At 41.6% G+C, this 21,403-nt stretch overlaps 1 protein-coding gene across 1 annotated transcript in view; it reads left to right on the top strand.

The window, feature by feature from the left end:
* LOC132823541 (ran-binding protein 17-like) overlaps positions 1–21,403 on the top strand; it is a 955,175-nt gene that overhangs the window by 211,784 nt on the left and 721,988 nt on the right. The window contains exons 12-13 of the mRNA XM_060837486.1: positions 5,461–5,654; positions 19,204–19,309. Coding sequence (XP_060693469.1) covers positions 5,461–5,654; positions 19,204–19,309 — 300 coding nt within the window. The remainder of the gene's footprint in view (positions 1–5,460; positions 5,655–19,203; positions 19,310–21,403) is intronic.

Raw genomic sequence — 21,403 nt, 5'->3', positions numbered from 1 at the left:
TGTATGGCCACCTTTTCAAAGAGCTTAATAAGATTTGTAGGCACCACCTACCCTTCACAAATCCGTGTTGACTATCCCTAATCAACTTATTCCTCTATAGATGATTATAAATCCGATCTCTTATAACCCTTTGTGGGTGGCACAGTGGTTAGCACTGCTGCCTCACAGCGCCTGAGACCCGGGTTCAATTCCCGACTCAGGCGACTGACTGTGTGGAGTTTGCACGTTCTCCCCGTGTCTGCGTGGGTTTCCTCCGGGTGCTCCAGTTTCCTCCCACAGTCCAAAGATGTGCGGGTCAGGTGAATTGACCATGCTAAATTGCCTGTAGTGTTAGGTAAGGGGTAAATGTAGGGGTCTGGGTGAGTTGCGCTTCGGCGGGTCGGTGTGGACTTGTTGGGCCAAAGGGCCTGTTTCCACACTGTAAGTAATCTAATCTAATCTAATACTTTACCCACAACCAAAGTAAGGGTCATAAGTCTAAAATTTCCAGGGTTGTTTTTACTCCCTTTCTTGAAAAAGGGAACAACATTTGCTATCCTCCAGTCTTCTGGCACTATTCCTGCAGACGATGACACCTAAATATCAAAGCCAAAGGCTTGGCAATCTCCGCTCTGGCTTCCCAGAGAATTCTAGGATAAATCCCATCTGGCCTAGGGCACTTATCTGCTTTTACACTTTTCAGAATTGCTAACACCTCCTCCTTATGCATCTCAATCCCACCTAGTCTAGTAGCTTATATCTCAGTATTCTCCTCAACCACATTGTCTTTTTCCAATGTGAATACTGATGAAATGTATTCATTTAGCACTTCCCCTATCTCCTCTGACTCCACATACAACTTCCCGCTGCAATGATTGATTGGCCCTAATCTTACTCTAGTCATTCTTTTATTCCTGATATACCTGTCAAAAGCCTTAGGGTTTTTCTTGATCCTATCCACCAGTGACTTCTCATATACCCTCTTGGCCTTTCTTCGCTCTCTCTTTAGGTCTTTCCTGGCTAATTTGTAACTCTCAAGTACCCTAACTGAGCCATCACATCTCATCCTAACATAAACCGCCTTCTTCTCCCTTGACAAGATATTCAACTTCCTCAGTAAACCACGGCTCCTGCGCTCAACAACTTCCTCCCTGCCTGACCAGAATGTACTTATCAAGGACCTGCAATAGCTGGTCCTTGAATAAGTTCCACATTTCAATTGCGTCCATCCTCTGTAGTTTCCTTCCCCATCCTGTGTATCCTAAATCTTGCCTAATTGCATCATAATTGCCTTTTCCCCCAGCTATAACTCTTGCCCTGCCGCATATACCTATCCCTTTCTATCACTAAAGTAAACATAACCAAATTGTGATCACTGTCACCAAAGTGCTCACCTATCTCCAAATCTAACACTTAGCAGGGTTCATTACCCAGAACCAAATCTAATGTGGCCTCGCCCCTGGTTGGCCTGTCTACATACTGTGTCAGGAAACCCTCCTGCACACATTGGACAAAAACTGACCCATCCAAAGTACTTGAATTATGGTATTCCCAGTCAATATTTGGAAAGTTAAAGTCACCTCTAACAACTACTAGAAACATAGAACATAGAAAAATACAACGCAGTACAGGCCCTTCGGCCCTCGATGTTGCGCCGACCAAAGCCTACCTATCTAAACCCCTAATCATCTTGTACACCTCTATCAAATCTCCCCTAAACCTTCTTTTCTCCAATGAGAACAGCCCCAAGTGCCTCAGCCTTTCCTCATACGATCTTCCTACCATGCCAGGCAACATCCTGGTAAACCTCCTCTGCACTCGTTCCAATGCCTCCACGTCCTTCCTATAGTATGGCAACCAAAACTGCACACAATACTCCAGATGAGGCCGCAGTAGAGTCTTATACAACTGCAACATGACCTCAGGACTCTGAAACTCAATTCCTCTACCAATAAAGCCCAGTACACCATATGCCTTCTTCACAGCACTATTTACCTGGGTGGCAACTTTCAGAGATCTGTGTACATGGACACCAAGGTCCCTCTGCTCATCCACACTACCAAGTAGCCTACCATTAGCCCAGTAATCCATCTTCTTGTTACTCCTACCAAAGTGAATGACTTCACACTTAGCTACATTGAACTCCATTTGCCACCTTTCTGCCTAGCTCTGCAACTTATCTATATCCCGCTATAACCTGCCATATCCTTCTTCGCTGTCCACAACTCCACTGACTTTCGTGTCATCCGCAAACTTGCTCACCCAGCTTTCAAGCCCCTCCTCTAGATCATTTATAAAGATGACAAACAGCAATGGTCCCAAAACAGATCCTTGCGGAACACCGCTAGTAACTGCACTCCAAGATGAACCTATTCCATCAACTACTACCCTCTGTCTCCTTCCAGCCAGCCAATTCCTAATCCAAACCTCTAATGCAACCTCAATGCCATACCTCCGTAGTTTTTGCATTAGCCTACCATGGGGTACCTTATTGAACGCCTTGCTAAAATCCATATACACCACATCTACTGCTTTACCCTCGTCCACCTCCTTAGTCACCTTCTCAAAGAACTCAATAAGGTTTGTGAGGCACGACTTGCCCTTCACAAAACCATGCTGACTATCCTTGATCACATTATTCCTATCCAGTTGTTCATAAATCCTATCCCTTACAATTCTCTCTAAGACTTTGCCCACAACAGAAGTGAGACTCACTGGCCTACAGTTACTCGGGCTATCCCTACTCCCCTTCTTGAACAAGGGGACCACATTCGCTATCCTCCAGTCTTCTGGCACTATTCCCGTAGACAATGACGACATAAAAATCAAGGCCAATGGCTCTGCTATCTCCTCCCTAGCTTCCCAGAGGATCCTAGGATAAATGCCATCAGGCCCAGGGGACTTATCTATTTTCATCCTTTCCAGTATTCCCCAGACCTCTTCCCTACATACCTCAAGGCCATCCATTCTAATCACTTGTGACTCAATATTCACATCAGCAATAGTGTCCTGTTCCTGAGTGAATACTGACGAAAAGTATTGATTTAGTGTCTCTCCAATCTCCTCCGCCTCCACGCACAACTTCCCACTACTATCCTTGACTGGAATTATACCTACCCTAGTCATCCTTTTATTCCTGACATACCTATAGAAAGCCTTTGGGTTTTCCCTAATCCTACCAACTAAGGACTTTTCATGTCCCCTTCTCGCTGCTCTTAGCTCTCTCTTTAGATCCTTCCTGGCTACCTTATAATTCTCAATCGCCCCAACTGAACCTTCACGCCTCATCTTTACATAGGCCACCCTCTTCCCTTTCACAAGGGATTCCAATTCCTTATTAAACCATGGCTCCCTCACAAGACCCTTTACTCCCTGCCTGACTGGTACATACTTATCAAGGACACCCAATAGCTGTTCCTTGAACAATCTCCACATATCATTTGTGTTCTTCCCTTGAAGCCTATTTTTCCAATCCACGCATCCTAAGTCATGCCTCACCGCATCATAATTTCCCTGCCCCCAGCTATAACTCTTGCCCTGCAGTGCACACTTATCCCTCTCCATCACTAAAGTAAAAGTCACCGAGTTGTGGTCACTGTCCCCAAAGTGCTCACCTACCTCCAAGTCTAACACCTGGCCTGGTTCATTACCTAGAACCAAATCCAGTATAGCCTCACCTCTTGTTGGCCTGTCTACATATTGTGTCAGGAAACTCTCCTGCACACATTGGACAAACACCGACCCATCTAACGAACTCGAGCTATAGCTTTCCCAGTCAATACCTGGGAAGTTAAAGTCCCCCATAACAACCACCCTATTACTTTCACTCTTCTCCTGAATCATCCTCGCAATACTTTCCTCTACTTCTCTCGGACTATTAGGAGGCCTGTAGAAAACTGCTATCAGGGTGATCTCACCTTTCCTATTTCTAACCTCAGCCCAAACTACCTCAGATGGCAAGTCTTCATCCATCGTCCTTTCCACCGCTGTAATACTATCCTTGACAAGCAATGCCACACCACCCCCTCTTTTACCCCCATCTCTGACCCTGCTAAAACATTTAAACCCTGGAACCTGCAACAGCCATTCCTGCCCCTGTTCAACCCACGTCTCTGTAATGGCCACAACATCGAAGTCCCAGGTACCAACCCACGCTGCAAGTTCACCTACCTTATTTCTTATACTTCTGGCATTGAAGTATACACACTTCAAGCCACCTTTCTGTTTACAGGCACCCTCCTTCGAGATCGATGCCTTGTTCCTAACCTCCCTACACTCAAGGTCCTGTACCCTAAAGCTACAGTCCAGGTTCCCATGCCCCTGCAGAGTTAGTTTAAACCCTCCCAAAGAGCACTAGCAAACCTCCCCCCAAGGATACTGGTGCCCCTCAGGTTCAGGTGTAGACTATCCTGTTTATAGAGGTCCCATCTTCCCCAGAAAGAACCCCAGTTGTCCAGAAACCGGAAACCCTCCCTCCTGCACCATCCCTGTAGTCACGCATTTAACTGTTCTCTCTCCCTATTCCTCAACTCTCTATCACGTGGCACGGGTAACAAACCAGAGACAACAACTCTGTTCGTTCTAGCTCTGAGCTTCCAACCTAGCTCCCTGAAAGCCTGCCTGACATCCTCACCCCTCTTCCTACCTATGTCGTTGGTGCCAACGTGGACCACGATCTGGGGCTGCTCCCCCTCCCCCTTAAGGACCCGGAAAACACGATCAGAGACATCACGTACCCTTGCACCTGGGAGGCAACGTACCAATCATGAGTCTCTGTCGCCCCCACAAAACCGCCTATCTGTGCCCCTCATTATTGAGTCCCCAAGAACTATCGCTCTACCTTTCTCCACCTTTCCCTTCTGAGCAACGGGGCCAGGCTCTGTGCCAGAGGCCTGAACCTCGTTGCTTACCCCTGGTAAGTCATCCCCCCCCACAAGTATCCAAAACAGTAGACTTGTTCTTGAGGGGAATGACCACAGGGGGTCCCTGCACTGGCTGCTTCCTCCCACTCCCCCTCACTGTCACCCATCTCTCTATAACTTTCGGAGTAACTACTTCCCTAAAGCTCTGATCTATGACCACCTCTGCCTCCTGAATGATCTGGAGTTCATCCAACTCCAGCTCCAGTTCCCTAACACGGCCTTGGAGGAGCTGGAGATGGGTGCACTTCTTGCAAGTGTAATCAGCAGGGACGCTAATGGCTTCCCTCACCTCATACATGTTGCATACTGTGTCACTCTCGCTCCTATCAAGGATCATCTTTGCTATCCTGTACTCTGCATCTCTGGACCTATTTGGAGGCCAATAGAAAACTCCCAACAGGATAACCTTTCCTTTCCTATTTCTAATCTCAGTCCATGCTACCTATATTTGCCACCTGACATATGATGTAATTTTTATTTAAAACTTAGTTTAAGAATGTAAGCTGTCATTATTGCTGGACATTTATGGAAAGATTATTTATCTCCTTTAATTCTGCAGAGACTGTTTAGAAGATCCTTTGGATGACACAGGCATGGTCTTCCAGCAGTTGGATCAGCTGTGTACTGTGAGTCGCTGTGAGTACGAGAAAACATGTGCACTCCTTGTACAGCTGTTTGATCAGTCTGCTCAGACATATCAGGAACTCCTGCGTGCTCCCAGTGGCAGGAACATGGAAATTGCAATCCAGGAAGGTGAGTGATCCTTTTCCCTCAGAACTATGAAATGAATTCCTCATGAAGGTATATTTGATTCTATAATTTTTGCATAAGCTTTGTTTAGAGTAGATTCCCTGCAGTGTGGAAATAGGCCCTTCGGCCTAACCAGTCCACGCCGACCCTCTGAAGAGTAACCCACCCAGACCCATTTCTCTCTGACTAATGTCCCTAACACTGTGGACAATTTAGCACGGCCAATTCACCTGAATATCTTTGGACTGTGGGAGGAAACCGGAACACCTGGAGAAAACCCACGCAGACACGGGGAGAATGTGCAAACTCCATACAGACATTCGCCCAAGGCTGGAATCGAACCTGGGACCCTAATTCTGTGGCAGCAGTGCTAACCACTGAGCCACTGTGCCACCCACGGCAGTTGCTACTTGTCATTTATCTAAGCTAATATGAACAACTTTACAAGCATATTGAGAAAGGCATGAAATGAATTTAAACCCAAATACTCTGCATCTCGACCCATCCAACCTACTACAGACCGAATTCCACACTCATGAGTTTCTTGAGTTTATACTCTTCCACTGTTACTTGGTATCATGCATTTTGCCTCACTCTCATCCAACCTCCTCTCCCAGCTGCAACTGTCCCATTTTAGATGAAAGTCTATGAGGCTCCTGAGATAACTTCTCAGAATGTGTATCAAGTCAGCTCGTGAACGTGCCCATTGATGTTACAATCATATCTCCACGTCCTCTTTATCCACATCCTCCCAGTGAAGGAAACAGACAGAAGGATGTATTTGTTTGGAAAACTTTATCCAGAATGTGTCTCTGGATGGAAACCAGGCAATTAGAAATACCTCTGCACGTTACCCCCTTCATTCCTGCTGTTCTCCCACTGTTGTGATGTCAATCTGATTTTCTACAGCAGATGAATAAGGCATCCACTATGCTGCAGTCTGAAATATATAATCAAGCTTCCATAGCATCAGCAGGATGCTTTTCTGACACTGTTAATCAGAAATCGTAATATGTGGCCTTTGTGGAGAATCCCATATGGCTTTCCAACTAGCCCAAACAAGGCTAGAAGAGACATTTATCCGTTCCAGCAAATGAGATAGCTTCTGTTTCCCTGCCAAACACCATGCATGAGGTTCAGGATAAAAACTTACAGCAAATATGCATGTGTTCTGAAGAATTAATTTTCCTGGCCTCATACCTGGGCAGATACCAGCTATTCCTGTGAAGAGTTGTTGGGACAACAAAGCCAAATTTAATTGACTGCTCATTGTAGACTAAAGTGGAGGAGAAACAGACTAAGGTTTCCCCTATTGTAAGGAGAGGGTCAGCTATCAGGCAGAAGCTAGATTTCTTTGATGATCTTCCTACTTAAAATGCCAAATCCACACTCTGTATCCTCAGTGTTGCTGAGACATTCGAGATACATCACAAGATGTCCCTCAATCTTATCAAAAAAATGATAACAAACATTATTCTTGGACAGACATTGAGTGCCATTATGTTTCAGGAGCACATTATTGTGCATGATTTGATGTTAATATATCCTTTTCTGTTGTCAGTTGGCAACCAATGCATCAACTGCTTTGTTGAGCCCCATGCTGTGTGATGTATCATCTTTTGGATTCCCTATTACTTAACGTTAGCGATAACTACAAATCTTGAAGTGGGGGTGGCACAATGGCTCAGTGGTTAGCACTGTCACTTCACAGCACCAGAGATTTGATTCCTGCCTTGGGCGACTGTCTGTGTGGAGTTTGCAGATTCTCCACGTGGGTTTTCTCTGCGTGTTCCGGTTTCCTCCCACAATCCAAAGATGTGCAGGTCAGGAAAATTGGCCATGCTAAATTGCCTACAGTGTTAGGGGAAAAATATAGGGTAGGGGAATGGGTTTGGGTGGGTTACTCTTCGGAGGTTCAGTGTTGACTTGTTGGGCTGAAGGACCTGTTTCCACACTGTAGGGAATCTAATCAATGTATTTAAGATTATTTAGTGATATCAACACAGGGCAATTCCACTGAGAAACATTGAGAGTGAAGTTACATAAAATAAGTATGTTGCAGCCATCTTAAACTGTTCACCTTGAGAAGTGAGGTTATATGTATTTTTATTGTTTCAGAAAACATCTTGTAGGTTTTTGTTTGACACAGTAAATGGAGGATAGTTGGGATGTGCAAGTTATGGTTGTCCCTTGCTATAACATGTTTTATTGCGGAAGCTTAACCTTGCTCTGTTTCCTTATTCTGAGAACCGTTTCACATCTAGCGCTCCTTTGGAAGTAAGTTTTGATTCCCTTTCTTTCTGAACATTCTGGACCCCGCTTATGGCTGTAGCTACCTTTTTTATATACCTGTGCAGGCTATTTAGCTGTGAGGCAACACAGTTGAGCCCGTTGAGTCCATTCCTGTCCTACATGCATGCACTCTCACATTCTACTTTCTTTCTCATTGGTTAGCAAGCATGGGCTGGAGTGATAGCAGATTCTTTTACCTGACTCCCAATCTCAGGGTCTCTGAAACTGATTGCTATGTTCCCACTGTCACTCTAGCTCATAATCAAACTCAATTCACACCATGTAATCCAAGCTACAGCTTTGTGTTTTCAGGAAATAAAAAGCATGTCTAGTAAACTGGTTAAAATCTATTCTCAAAAATAGAAAATACAAAGTCGAGTGGGAGTTGAGTAGGGTGGAGTGGAGTGGGAAGACATGGAGTAGCATGTTTTATCAGCATCTTCACCAAACCTGGAGTCTGGAATATAAACTTGAAAGAACAAAGCAACGGTGGGAATTATATGACATTTTGAGAGAGGAGTAGCTGCATATCCCTGACTCTGTCAACTGAATAAATCCCAGATTGGTTCCTCAGTTTTACTGAACACTGACTCATTTTGTTATCATATTGTGGTATTAGATTTTGATACCATTCTGTGCCAAGTTTTTTTTACCCAAGACAGGTATGTCTGCTGTTCTCTGGTTGCTGGCTGATCTCAGCCGAGCAGGAACATTAAGCTTTGCTCAGGACCTGCCACTGGGTGACCATAAATCTTTCTCCCCACAGGAAAAGCGCTTCTTTTAAAACAAAATGCTCTTTAAGTTAGTAGAAGGAAATCCATTACTGAGATGATTCTAGCTGGAATTGGCAAAATGTGGACTTAAGATCTTTTGATGGCTTTAGTATCTCTCTATGTGAGCATATCCCCCCTATAGTACGCTTCATCATTAAGCTGAATGAAGAAATAAATCAGATTCACCAGACTGAATTACAGTAACTTGACAAATAATGCGTAAATTTTATAGCCTGAGTCAAGATGCACTTGGGTAAAGAAATACAGCTTCATGGACTATGGAATCACTGGTGTTGCAGACCAGCAACTAAGACAATCAGTGAACATTATTTCTCAATTTTAAACATTATGAAGGGATAGAGCCCATACTGCAGGATAGCATGAAAGTTAAAAAAGTAAGAGAAAGACCAAGCAAATTAGTAATTAGTATAATCAAACCTAGAATTTAGAGACTCTTCAATTCAAAATGAAGCGTAGGAGTTTTGAGAAAAGATAGCCAGACTGCACTTATAAAATATTTTGTCAGTCCTCAGAGAAGTAAATCAAAGAATATCTTGAAGTGGGTGTCTGCTATTCTGTAGGCAATCATGGTTGACATCTTGTTCATAAATTTAAAAAAAAGTTAGTCCAATTCTAGTGGTGTTGCATAAACCAGTAACTGTTCAAAGCATTAGTGAGATCACATCTGGGGAATATTGCATATAGTTTTAGCCCCCTTACTCGAGGAGGGATATAGTTGTTTTGGAAGCATTTCAGAGGAAGTTCACGGGATTGATTCCAGAGATGAGTTTGTCTTATGGACAGAAAATGAGCAGTTTAGGCCTATACTGTCTGCATTTTTGAATCTAATTGAGGTATATACAATGGTGGAGGGGATTGACAAAGTAGATGCAGAAAGGATGTTCCTTCATGTGGGCAATCTGGAACGAAAGGTTCTCGAGACGATTTTTGCATGAGGAGAAATTGTGTGTCTCAAAGCATTGTGAGATTTTTAATTCATATTGTGTTGTAATACATTGAAGGATTATGGAGAACAGGCAGGAAAGTGAATTTGAGGCTTAGATGAGATCAGCCATGATCATATCAAAGGATGGAGCAGGCCCAAGGGGCTAAATTACCTACTTCTGCTTCGAGGTCTTATGTTATTTTAACCATCAAAATTGAATTACTTTAGTGTGATTGGAAAACTGGCAAAATTATGCAATAAAATGATCCCACGTATTCAAGAAGCAAAGAAAACAAAAGTTCAACTCACAACCTCAGTGGAGGAGTGGGAGATGAAAGCCACTAATTTAGTGTTTTCAGTGAAAAGGTGAGGTTCCTGTGTCTTTCCTGGGACACAATTGTGCAATTGAAAATGCAACATAAAACTGAATTGAGAACAACAAATTCCAAAATTTGATGTTTCTGATCAGATTTCTTTCACAGGATTTCCAGCCTTGCTACTTAATATGAGATAATTTTATTGTAAAATGTTGCCACTTTTCTTAAAGCATGTTGATCACAAAAAGTTCAACTTTAATGTTTGAAAAGATAATTCCTGGCATTGATCCATGCAGATCAACAAAGTGACAAGTGATTTCCAAGGTAACTGAGTTTGACTCTGGTCACACTGAAATTGCAAAGCAATAATTTCAAATTGAGCAGGAGTCCCGTGTGCCAAGCTTCTGACTCCTGATCCAGATCATACTGGAAATGTGTTATTAATGAAAGATCAGAAAACAATAGCCTGAATTGACACTGCTCTCCACCTTTAGTTGGGTATGTTGTTGACGATCTCTGACTTGGCTCAAGAGTGACAGCTTAGGATGGTTTATAGTCACTGTTTCATCTCAAGCCTTTGAAAGTAATATGCAAATGGCAAAAAATAAATTTAATCTGATATGAAATAAGTATTGATCACACATTTTCTAGTTGCACTACTGTTACTCAGAGGGATCTCTTTGCTACTAATGGTGCAATCAGCAATTATATATTTAGAAACTCAAGTCTCTTGAGTGGTGGGGTCGCTACCTCTGAGCCCAAAGTCCCATCTGTTGCAGATGTGTCATAATGTGTATTAACAGGTTGATTAAAGATTGACAGTTAAGAGCTGTATTCTTCAGGTGATTCATACTGGAATTGGTAAGAAGGCAGGCGAAGATCTTTGATTAGTTTCATGTTTGTGGACAAAACCAAAGAGAATCACATGATTCTAGGTTGGATCCCAATTATGTGCTAAGTTAGCGGGTGCAGCAGGACTGTGACTAGAATACTTTGTGAAGTGAGGACCATAAATCAGCCAGAGATCTTTTTTCTGATTACTGCCTGCTGACATGTGTGCACTTGAAGGCAAGTACAGGGTTGTACAGAAATGGAAATCTGTTAGAGCTCAAGAAAGCCATAGTCAAAAGATGTGGCACTGGAAAAGCACAGCTGGTGAGGCAGTATCTGAGGAGCAGGAGAGTTGATATTTCAGGCATAAACCCTTCATCTAGAATGATACCATGCTTGTTGAAGGGCTTATGCCCGAAACATCGACTCTCCTGCTCCTCGGATGCTGCCTGACTTGCTGTGCTTTTCCAGCACTATACGTTTTGCCCCTGATCTCCAGCATTCACTTTCTCCTCAAGAAAGCCATACCTCAGTTCAATATGAACCTGTTCAAAGAAAGGAATTCATACAAATAAACTGTAATGTTAGTCCTCTCTTAAGTTTGTGGTTGCATTCCTGAAAGTGATTAAAGTTTAAATTCCCATTAGAAGTTGGTCAGTGTTAAAACTGGAATCTGTTTCTTTTGGGCAGGAAAATATCCACAAGAACCAATGTACAAGTTGAAATACTGTGCCATGAATATGCAGTAGTGTATTTCTAATTGAAATAACTTGCGAAACTAAAATAAATCACAAACTATAAAATAAAACTGTAAAGTTTATGTACTTCTGGACTTTGCTCTGCAGAAAACAACTTTAAAAGTTGAAATCAAGTACTTTTCTATATGTCTGCAACTCTTAAAATAACTTTTTAAGAACTTTAAGCACATAGAAAAAATGTAATACAAATGTAACTACTGTAAATTCACATGTTCATCTGATGAACCTTTTAATTGACCAAGCCCCATCTAATGGCAGAAGATGGTTGGTGCAGTTGTAACTGAAATCCAGAACAATCTTCACTGACAACTGCTACCGCTAGTTGGAGCTCAGAGCCTCACTGCAAATGCAAAATGGGAGTCACGAGAGGGAGGATGCAGGAGACTTCAAAGGTGAAAAAAGAGGGTAGGAGCAGGAGCCAGTTGAAGGTGATGTTGAAAATAGAACTGAGGGCAGGGCCGGGAAAGCCAAGTAGCCTTTAAGGACAGAGTGTGGGAGTAAAAGACTGGGAAAAAGATGTACAGACCTCAGAACATGAACTCTATGGCAAACAACATTAAACTGACAGGTTTAATTGGAAGCACACTAGCTTTTGGAGCGATGCTCCTTCATCAGGTGATTGTGGAGGGCTCGATCATAACACAGAATTTATAACAAAAATTTGCAGTGTGATGAAACTGAAATTATACATTGAAAAATTGATTGTCTGTTAAGCCTTTCATCTGTTAGAATACAGTGATAGTTTCACTTCTCTCATGTGTAAATCACAAAACCCTTCTTTTTAAAGTTGCATTCTCGGCTTAGCTGCTAACAATCACCTGATGAAGGAGCGTCGCTCCGAAGGCTAGTGTGCTTCCACTTAAACCTGTTAGACTATAACCTGGTGTTGTGTGATTTTTAGCTGTGTACACTCCAGTCCAACACCGGCACCTCCAAATCATGAACATTAAACTGAAACTCATCATATGAATAAATTGCATTATTTTATTAAGAATGTTGGAGAGAAATAACTTTTAACTGAGTCAACTTTAATTAGGTTTACCTATATTCTATGAAATATTAGTCTTAATCTGCACATCATCTTGTCTCTTGAGCAACCAACTTTCTATAACCTTGTTCAGTTTTTATAAAAAAATTAGCTCAAAGAAAGCACAACCACTTTCAAATCGCTGCTAAGTACTATAGTAACTATCCACTGCACATGTTGTGGCTTGGTTGAGATGGACATTTTTTCAAATCTAGCCCTATATTGAGGCTAGCAACATTATTTACAAAGGTACATTTTTTCCCACTTGTGGAAGTGTTTTAGACAGGTGGCCACTTATTTCACTGTATTAAGTACATCAGAGCTCCCGGTTTGCCTATTCTTCTTCTTTAGCACCGACAGAAAGCACTCCATAGCTGTATATATTTCTTTGTTTCCCCCATAGAGTTGCAGCTCTCATGTCACAGTTGACAACTGTTCAAATGATTTGTGCAGCGATTCATACCTTCAGCACCGATTTTATTTTTCAATCTAATCAGCTCTTAATTAGTCAGAAACTCTAAGTATGGTAGTGACAACTTTGAGACATCCACAGCAGCCTTATGCTGATTCATGGTTTATATTTCAGAATGTCACTGCTAAATAAAACATGGGAAATTTCCAATGCCACACTGCCTAACAGTGCCTTTCACCAGTAAATTGATTCAGATCATCCTTGAAGCTAAATTGTTAAGAGCTTGGTGGCTTGGGGTATTTAACTGGAATAGTAATTCAGCAAGATAAATCAAGCTTTTCTAGTGATTTTGTCAGTATCGAGGGACTCCAATTGTATGACCTCTGTGAGCATTTCAACTCATAGTGCTTTCATATATTGAACAGTAAGGATAGGAAGGTTATAAATAGAGGAGGAATATGTTAGGAAAGATCTGCATTTACTAACCTGATCTTTTTTAGGAGCGACATCAAATCCAGAAATTGAACTGAACTAACCATATATATACTATGGAAGCAAGAACAGGTCAAAGGTGAGGAATCCAGTGACGAGTAGCTCATTTCCTCTTTCCCCAAGGTCTGTTCTCTATCTACAAGGCAGAAGTCAGGAAAGTGATGGAATACTTCCCACTTGCAAGGATAAGTGCAGATCCAAAAGCACTCAAAGCTTGACATCATGGAGGACAAAGCACCACATTTGTAAACATTCACTCCATCCACTGCTAACATATAGCTACAGTATACAGCATCTAAAATAAGCATTTCAGTATAGCAGCCTGCAACTGCTCAAGTGAAATAAAATTAATTACGTAGGAAGGCCAGAAATACAGCCACAGCAACTGAAACAAACATCAGAATTGGCCAAAAGGCAAAGTATGGTGGGGGTGCCTGAGCCAATGCTGCCTAGGGACAAGTCCTTGCAAGATCTAACCCCAAACAATTGACACCAGAGAGTTAACTAAAAACATTAAGAAGTGTGAAAGGGCAATTTAATCCTTCCTTACAAACAAACAGCACTAGATGTATGGGGCAGACATGCCTCAATAAGACAAAAGACCAGGTGTATATTCTGGGATGAAATCAGACCTCTAGGCCCAAGAGCAGACACATCAAAGGGTTTTCTGTTAAGCAAGCCATTAGCAGCATTTCAAGGTGATGAGGCCAATTAATTTTATACTTTTTAGAATTAGAATTAGAATCCCTACAGAATCAGAATTAGAATCCCTACAGTGTGGAAACTGCCCCATCAGCCCAACAAGTCCACGCTGATCCTCTCAAGAGTAACCTACCCAGACCCATTCCCCTACTCTATTATCCTATATTTACCCCTGACTAATGCACCTAACCTGTACATCCCTGAACACGATGAGCAATTGAGCATGGCCAATTCACTTAACCTGCATATCTTTGGACAGTGGGAGGAAACCCACGCAGACACAGGAGAACGTCGAACTCCACACGCACAGTTGCCCAAGGCTGGAATTGAACCTGGGGCAGTGAGGCAACACTGCTTACCACTGAGCCATCGTGCTAACTTCTGATTGGTCAAGTCCTTGGAAAGTTCCAGAAGGTAGCCAGGAGGGTAAAATAACCCAGCCTGGCAGGACTGTGGGAAGCCCATGTCTCCAGCCTACGCAGAGGCATGTTAGGATATAGCAGCGACTAGAGCAGATTATCCTCCGACCAGAGAGAGAATCAACACATGAAGAGAGGAATAGATCAAATAATTTGACACACTGGCAAAACCACAGATATCTGGAAAATATTTTAGGTTTCTAAAGAATGAGATAGTTAGAAATAGAGTTGTTAAAAGTGTAAAGTTAACACTCTTTCTCTTCAAATAAAGTTGCGACCTGGTTCACTGACTGCAGACGTGTGCTGTGTAGCTTTTTCCTGATACATACCGAGGTGTCTGGATAAATTAATATTGTGTACAATGTTTGAGGAGTCTGCAGGGTCTTAGAAACATCCTGTTCCAGATAACAGCAGGAATTTACTGAGGGCAATAAGTGCTGGCCAGCCAATGATTTTTAAAAGAATCAGCTCTGATCATGTTGAGTGATCAAAATACAACTGTGTGTTGGGGTTTGGGGAGGGGGCAGGGGTGGGACACGATGGAGCTGAATGCTTTTGTTTTTGTTTTTTGTATAACAGGAAAAACAAGGAAATTGGCTTTGTTCTTAAAATAAATATACTTCAATCTTGCCCTGAATTTTGCTCAAACAAAGGAGACGATAGATTAGATTAGATTCCCTGCAGTGTGGAAACAGGCCCAACAAGTCCACACCGCCCCTCCAAAAAGCAACCCACCCAGACCCATTCCCCTACATTTACCCCTTCACCTAACGCTATGGACAATTTAGTATGGCCAGTTCACCTAACCTGCATGTCTTTGGACTGTGGGAGGAAACCCATGCAGACACGGGGAGAATGATAAAGCTCCACACAGAGTTGCCTGAGGTGGGAATTGAACCCAGGTCCCTGGTGCTGTGAGGCAGCAGTGCTAACCACTGTGCCACCCGCGATAGTAGGGTGACAGAGGAGTTGGCTAGAGTGGCAAAGACTTCATGGTGGCAAACAATGGAGAATTTTCAAACTGCTCAGCAAATGTGTGTATTAGTGAAAAGGAAGGACTGTAGGAAAAGTGGTAATCTGCCATGAATATGTAAGGAAGTGAGAGAGGCTGACAAATTGAAAGAGAAGGCACACAAAGTGGCAAAGATCAGCAGGAAACTAGAAGATTGGGAAAACTTTAAAGGTCAACAGAAAGCCACAAAAAAGCTATTAAGAAAAGTAAGATAGATTATGAGAAAAATCTAGCTCAGAATATGAAGACAGACAGCAAAAATTTCAATAAATATATAAAATAAAAAACAATGGTTAAAATAAAAATTAGACCTTTAGAGGATGAGAAGGGGGATTTAGTAATAGGATATGAGGAAATGGCCGAGACATTGAATAAGTATTTTGTGTCGATCTTCACAGTGGAAGACACGAATAACATGCTAGTAATTGACAAAGAGATGAAGGTAGGTGAGGACATGGAAACAATCATTATCATGAAAGAGCTAGTGCTGGGCAAGCTCATGGCGCTAAGGGTAGATAAATCTCGTGACCCTGATGGAATGCATCTCAGGGTACTAAAAGAGATAGTGGGAGAAATAGCAAATGTACTTATGGTAATTTTCCAAAATACTCTGGACTCTGCGGCAATTCCAGGAGATTGAAACACCACAAATATGACACCACTGTTTAAAAAGGAAGGGAAATTATAGACCAGTTAGCTTAACTTCTGTAGTAAAAAAAATGCTTGAGTGTAGTATCAAGAAGAACTGGCATGGCATTTGGACAGAAATTGTTCAATTGGGCATACGCAACGTGGGTTCATGAAGGAAGGACACATCATACTTACCTAATCTACTGGAATTCTATGAAGACATTACAAGCATGGTGGACAATGGGGACCCATTGGATGTAGTATACCTAGATTTCCAAAAGCATTCAACAAGGTGCTGCACAAAAGGCTGCTGTATCAGATAAAGATGCAAGGCGTAATGGCAGTGTATTAACATGGATAGAGCGTTGGTTAACTAAGAGGAAGCAAAGAGTGGGCATAAATGAGTGTTTTTCTGGTTAGTAATCAGTGACTAGTGGTGTGCCTCAGAAATCAGTGTTGGGACTGCAATTGGTCACAATTTACATAGATGATTTGGAGTTGGGGACCATGTGTAGTGTGTCAAAGTTTGCGGATGATACTAAGATGAGTGGTAGAGCAAAGTGTGCACAGGACTGTGAAACTTTGCAAAGGGGCATAGTTTAAGTGAGTGGGCAAAAGTCGGACAGATGGAGTACAATCTAATAAATGTGAAGTCATCCATTTTGGTAGGGATGACAGTATAAAGGACTGTTACTTGAATGGTAAAATAAAATCGCAGCATGCTGCTGTGCAGAGGGACTAGCATGAATCACAGAAGGTTGGTCTGCAGGTACAACAGGTAATTAAGAAGGCAAATGGAATATTGTCCTTCATTGCTATAGGGATGGAATTTAAAAACAGGGAGGTTATGCTGCAGCCATATAGGGTGCAGCATAACCTCCCTGGAGTACTGCGTACAGTTTTGGTCTCCTTACTTGAGAAAGGATGTACTCTCACTGGAGAGTGTGCAGAGGAGGTTCACTAGGTTGATTCCGGACTGGAGGGGCTTGGCTTATGAGGAAAGTCTGAATAGACTCGGATTATATTCATTGGGATTGAAGAATAAGGGGTTCTTCGAGAAATATATAAAATTACGAGGGGAATTCGGAAGCCTCAAGGTTAGGGGCAGCAGTTTTAGGACTGAGTTGAGAAGGAACTTCTTCACCCAGAGGGTTGTGAATCTGTGGAATCCCCTGCCCAGTGAAGTAGTTGAGGCTTCCTCAGTAAATGCTTTTAAAATGAAGATTGATAATTTTTGTACAGTAATGAGATTAAGGGTTATAGTGAGAGGCATAGAGATGTACAGCACAGAAACAGACCCTTCGGTCCAACTTATCCATGCTGACTAGATATCCCAACCCAATCTACTCCCACCTGCCAGCACCTGGCCTTATCCCTCCAAATCCCTCTTATTTATATATTCATCCAGATGCCTTTTGAATGTTGCAATTGTACCAGCCTCCTCCACTTCCTCTGGCAGCTCATTCCACCGTCTGCGTGAAAATGTTGTACCTTAGGTCTCTTTTATATCTTTCACCTCTCACCCTAAACCTATGCCCTCTAGTTCTAGACTCCCCCATCCCAGGGAAAAGACTTTGTCTATTTATCCTATGCATGCCCCTTGTGATTTTGTAATTCTCTATAAGGTCACCCCTCAGTCTCTGATGCTCCAGGGAAAACAGCCCGAGCCTACTCACCCTCTCCCTAAAGCTCAAATCGTCCAACTCTGCCAACATCCTTGTAAATCTTTTCTGAACCCTTTCAAGTTTCACAACATCTTTCCGATAGTAAGGAGACCAGAATTGCATGCAGTATTCCAGCAGTGGCTTAACCAATGTCCTGTACAGCCGAAACATGACCTCCCAACTCCTGTACTCAATACTCTGACCAATAAAGGAAATGCCTTCTTCACTATCCTATCTACCACTTTCAAGGATCTATGAACCTGCACTCCAAGGTCTCTTTGTTCAGCAACACTCTGAGGACCTTACCATAGGTCCTGCAATGTTTACTTTCCCAAAATGCAGCACGCCACATTTATCTAAATTAAACTCCATCTGCCACTTCTCAGCCTATTGGCCCATCTGATCAAAATCCTGTTGTAATTTAAGATAACCTTCTTTGCTGTCCACTACACCTCCAATTTTGGTGTCATCTGCAAACTTACTAACTATATGTCAGAGTGGAGCTGAGGTCACAAAAAGATCAGCTATGATCTTACGGAATGGCGGAGCAGGCTCGAAGGGCCAGATGGTTTACTCCTGCTCCTAGGTCTTATGTTCTTATCATGAAAGGAAGAGTTTTTTTTTCTGCCTGCTTTAGGTAATTGAAAAGGACCAACACAATGTTGTGTCAAATGCTGTGGGTCAGGTGTGTGCCATCTTTTCTCCTCTGCATTTCTACTTTCTGCAGTGCGTCAGACAAGTGTTGAGTGGTCTGCAATGAGCTTAGGTTAACCACGGCAAGCGAGGTATCAATTCTGTTGTCTAATATCCCATCAAGGAACTGGAGCTGTAATCTATCTGTTATCCTTCCGAACTTGAGGTGACTGAGATCTATTGCAGCCCAAATCTTACATCTCAGTCAAAATGGCACAGGTGGAGAATAGAACCCAAAACTCTGATCTGTTTGCAATTGAACTGGTCTTTTGCTCAATTTACCAAACCAAAACAGATTCAAAATAACTTGCAAGTGAATTTTCTGTTATTGAACTCGGACAATTATGCAGTTCTGTAGATCACAGATTATCAGCTGAAATCGTTGGGTTTCAGTTTTAGTCAGGATTTTGATACCTTAATCTGACATGTTCCATTCAAGACAATGCACCAAATATAATTTCTAATAAAGTCATGGTTGTTTTGAGTTGATCAGTTCAAGCCTTGGAATTAATGTTTACCATCAAATTGTGAAATACATCCATTATAATGTTGAAGAATTTCACATTTGTTCTTTATATCTTCAGGTCGTTTGGCTTGGCTAGTGTATATAGTTGGTGCTGTAATTGGAGGCAGGTTAACCTTTACTTGCACTGATGAACAAGATTCAATGGATGGAGAATTAGTTTATCGGTAAGTTATTGTTTTCTTTTTGAAATATGCTATTTTTGTAAACTTGGAAATGCCATTTATGATGAAATATGGATCTTATCATATAAAATTACATGGTATGAACTTTGTCTCAAGATGCTGTCCTTCCACAGATGAAAGGATTAAACTCTCTGAGGGTCTCTTTGTTTCTTTGAATTTTGAGTGATCATTACTGTTTATGGATTAAACGGAGAGGGTGTCTAGTTTCAATGACTCGAGGAATGTTTACCAATTGACAACAGCTACTTACTGCATCAGTCCAGATAAATAAGTAATTTAGTGTTGGAATACTCTTGTGGTGCAGTAGTAGTGTCCATACCTCTGAAGTTAAAAGTCTCACCTGTTGCAGAGGTGTGTAATGACATTTCTCTGAACTGGTTGATTAGAAGATGTCTATAATTTAGTGCAGTACTGATGGAGTGATGCATAATTGGAGATGTGCTATTTTCCAATGCAATGTTCAGTTGAGGCCTGGCTTGGCAGGTGAAAGTTGCATATTCTTTGGCCATTGTCAAAAGTAGACAAGACAGTTGTCCTGGTATCCTGCATTATCAACAACACCAAAACGATGTATATATTTAGGCATTCATCTTGATTGCTTTTTGTGGGACCTTGCTGTCACCTGACCTCAAATGTAAATGTTTGTTGATAAGCCATTTTCAGATGTGATGTAGTACTAGATACATTTTATTTTTGTTTTTGTTCAGTGATCTTGTTCTACAATCATAGTTTTATATTAAATTATGTTCAAGACATAACCACTTGATACGTTTTGCTATCTTATGTACACTTTTGAAATCCCTCTCAGTTATCCTCTTTCAAACTCTGCGTTTTCATATATGCAAACATGGAATGCTGTTGGAATATTTGTCAGTTTTAAACATGTATCAGCATTTTCAAGTATCATCAAAGAAAGCTGCAGTTCCTTTTTTTAACTCAGTTATTATTAACAAGTAATCAAAACACTTGGAAAGCTGAAACAGAGTTGTCAAAACTAAACAAACCAATTGCTTGAAAGAATTTAAACCCATTACCTGACAAATTCACGACTTCCTCTTGTTAAAATTAGGTATAATAGTTGAAAAATAAATTGACAATTTCAGGTATAGCACAATTTATTTTATTTGTCCCTACAAGAATTGAAGAAACAAATAGGCTACTGGAGCTTTTATTCATTGTTCTCAAAGAAAATGTCTGGCCATACGGGCCTGTTATATGCAAAGTTTATTTTTCTTGAAGACAAATTTTGGCTGTATGTTTTAAGATAAAGGAGTTTTTGTGTTCATGGTTGAGTATTCCTATCATTGCACTTAGATAATTAGAAATTGAGTGTGTGTGGCAGTGTGTGAAAGCTGTTCTTTTCCCTTTCATTTCCTTCCACGCCCATGTCTTCTTCTGATTTCACCCTTACTTTATTTTAACAATGTCCTTCAACCTTCCTCTCTGACCTTATCAATTTGTTCTTAACAAAGACCTCATGTACATCCCGTTATGCCCCACTTTGATGAGGATTGTCCACTTCTAAGCGCTCTCCAGCTTATTTCTTTGTCCTCAAAGTTTCCCCTGTACAGTGGACTTGTTCCCTTTTCCAGTGCAGTGAAACTCTGTTTAAAGTTGCCTATTTTAAGTCATTTTGCTATATTGTCTGTTTCCACCAGGTGAAAAGTGGACCTGTCCAACACGAAGCTGTACCTTCACCAATTAAAAATTCTGTTAACTATGTTCTGCTGTGAACAAGAAGTAGCCAAGCAACAAGGTTTTCTTGAGTTAAAGAAATAAATTTATGATCTGTTAAACCTCAGAAATAATACAAATGTGACATCAAGCACACAACTACTGTAACCACATCTGGACACACACACACAGTTAGAAGGAAATTGTGTCCAATACAAAGGAAAATTACAAAGTTTAAAATTCTTTGTTTAACTTTTTGACTTAGGTTGTTTAGCTGGTAACTTGCATGTAGCCAGTTGTGGTGAATGTTTCAGAAAGTGAAAAGATCGTGGTTTGCAGTCTCTATTCTTTTCAGGCTTATTTCATTTTGCAAAACTGGGTATCACTTCCAGAAGACAGAGT

The sequence above is a fragment of the Hemiscyllium ocellatum genome, chromosome 16 (assembly GCF_020745735.1).
Source record: "Hemiscyllium ocellatum isolate sHemOce1 chromosome 16, sHemOce1.pat.X.cur, whole genome shotgun sequence".
NCBI lineage: Eukaryota > Metazoa > Chordata > Chondrichthyes > Orectolobiformes > Hemiscylliidae > Hemiscyllium > Hemiscyllium ocellatum.
Note: the sequence above shows the minus strand (reverse complement) of the source record. Positions and strands in the feature narration are given on the sequence as shown.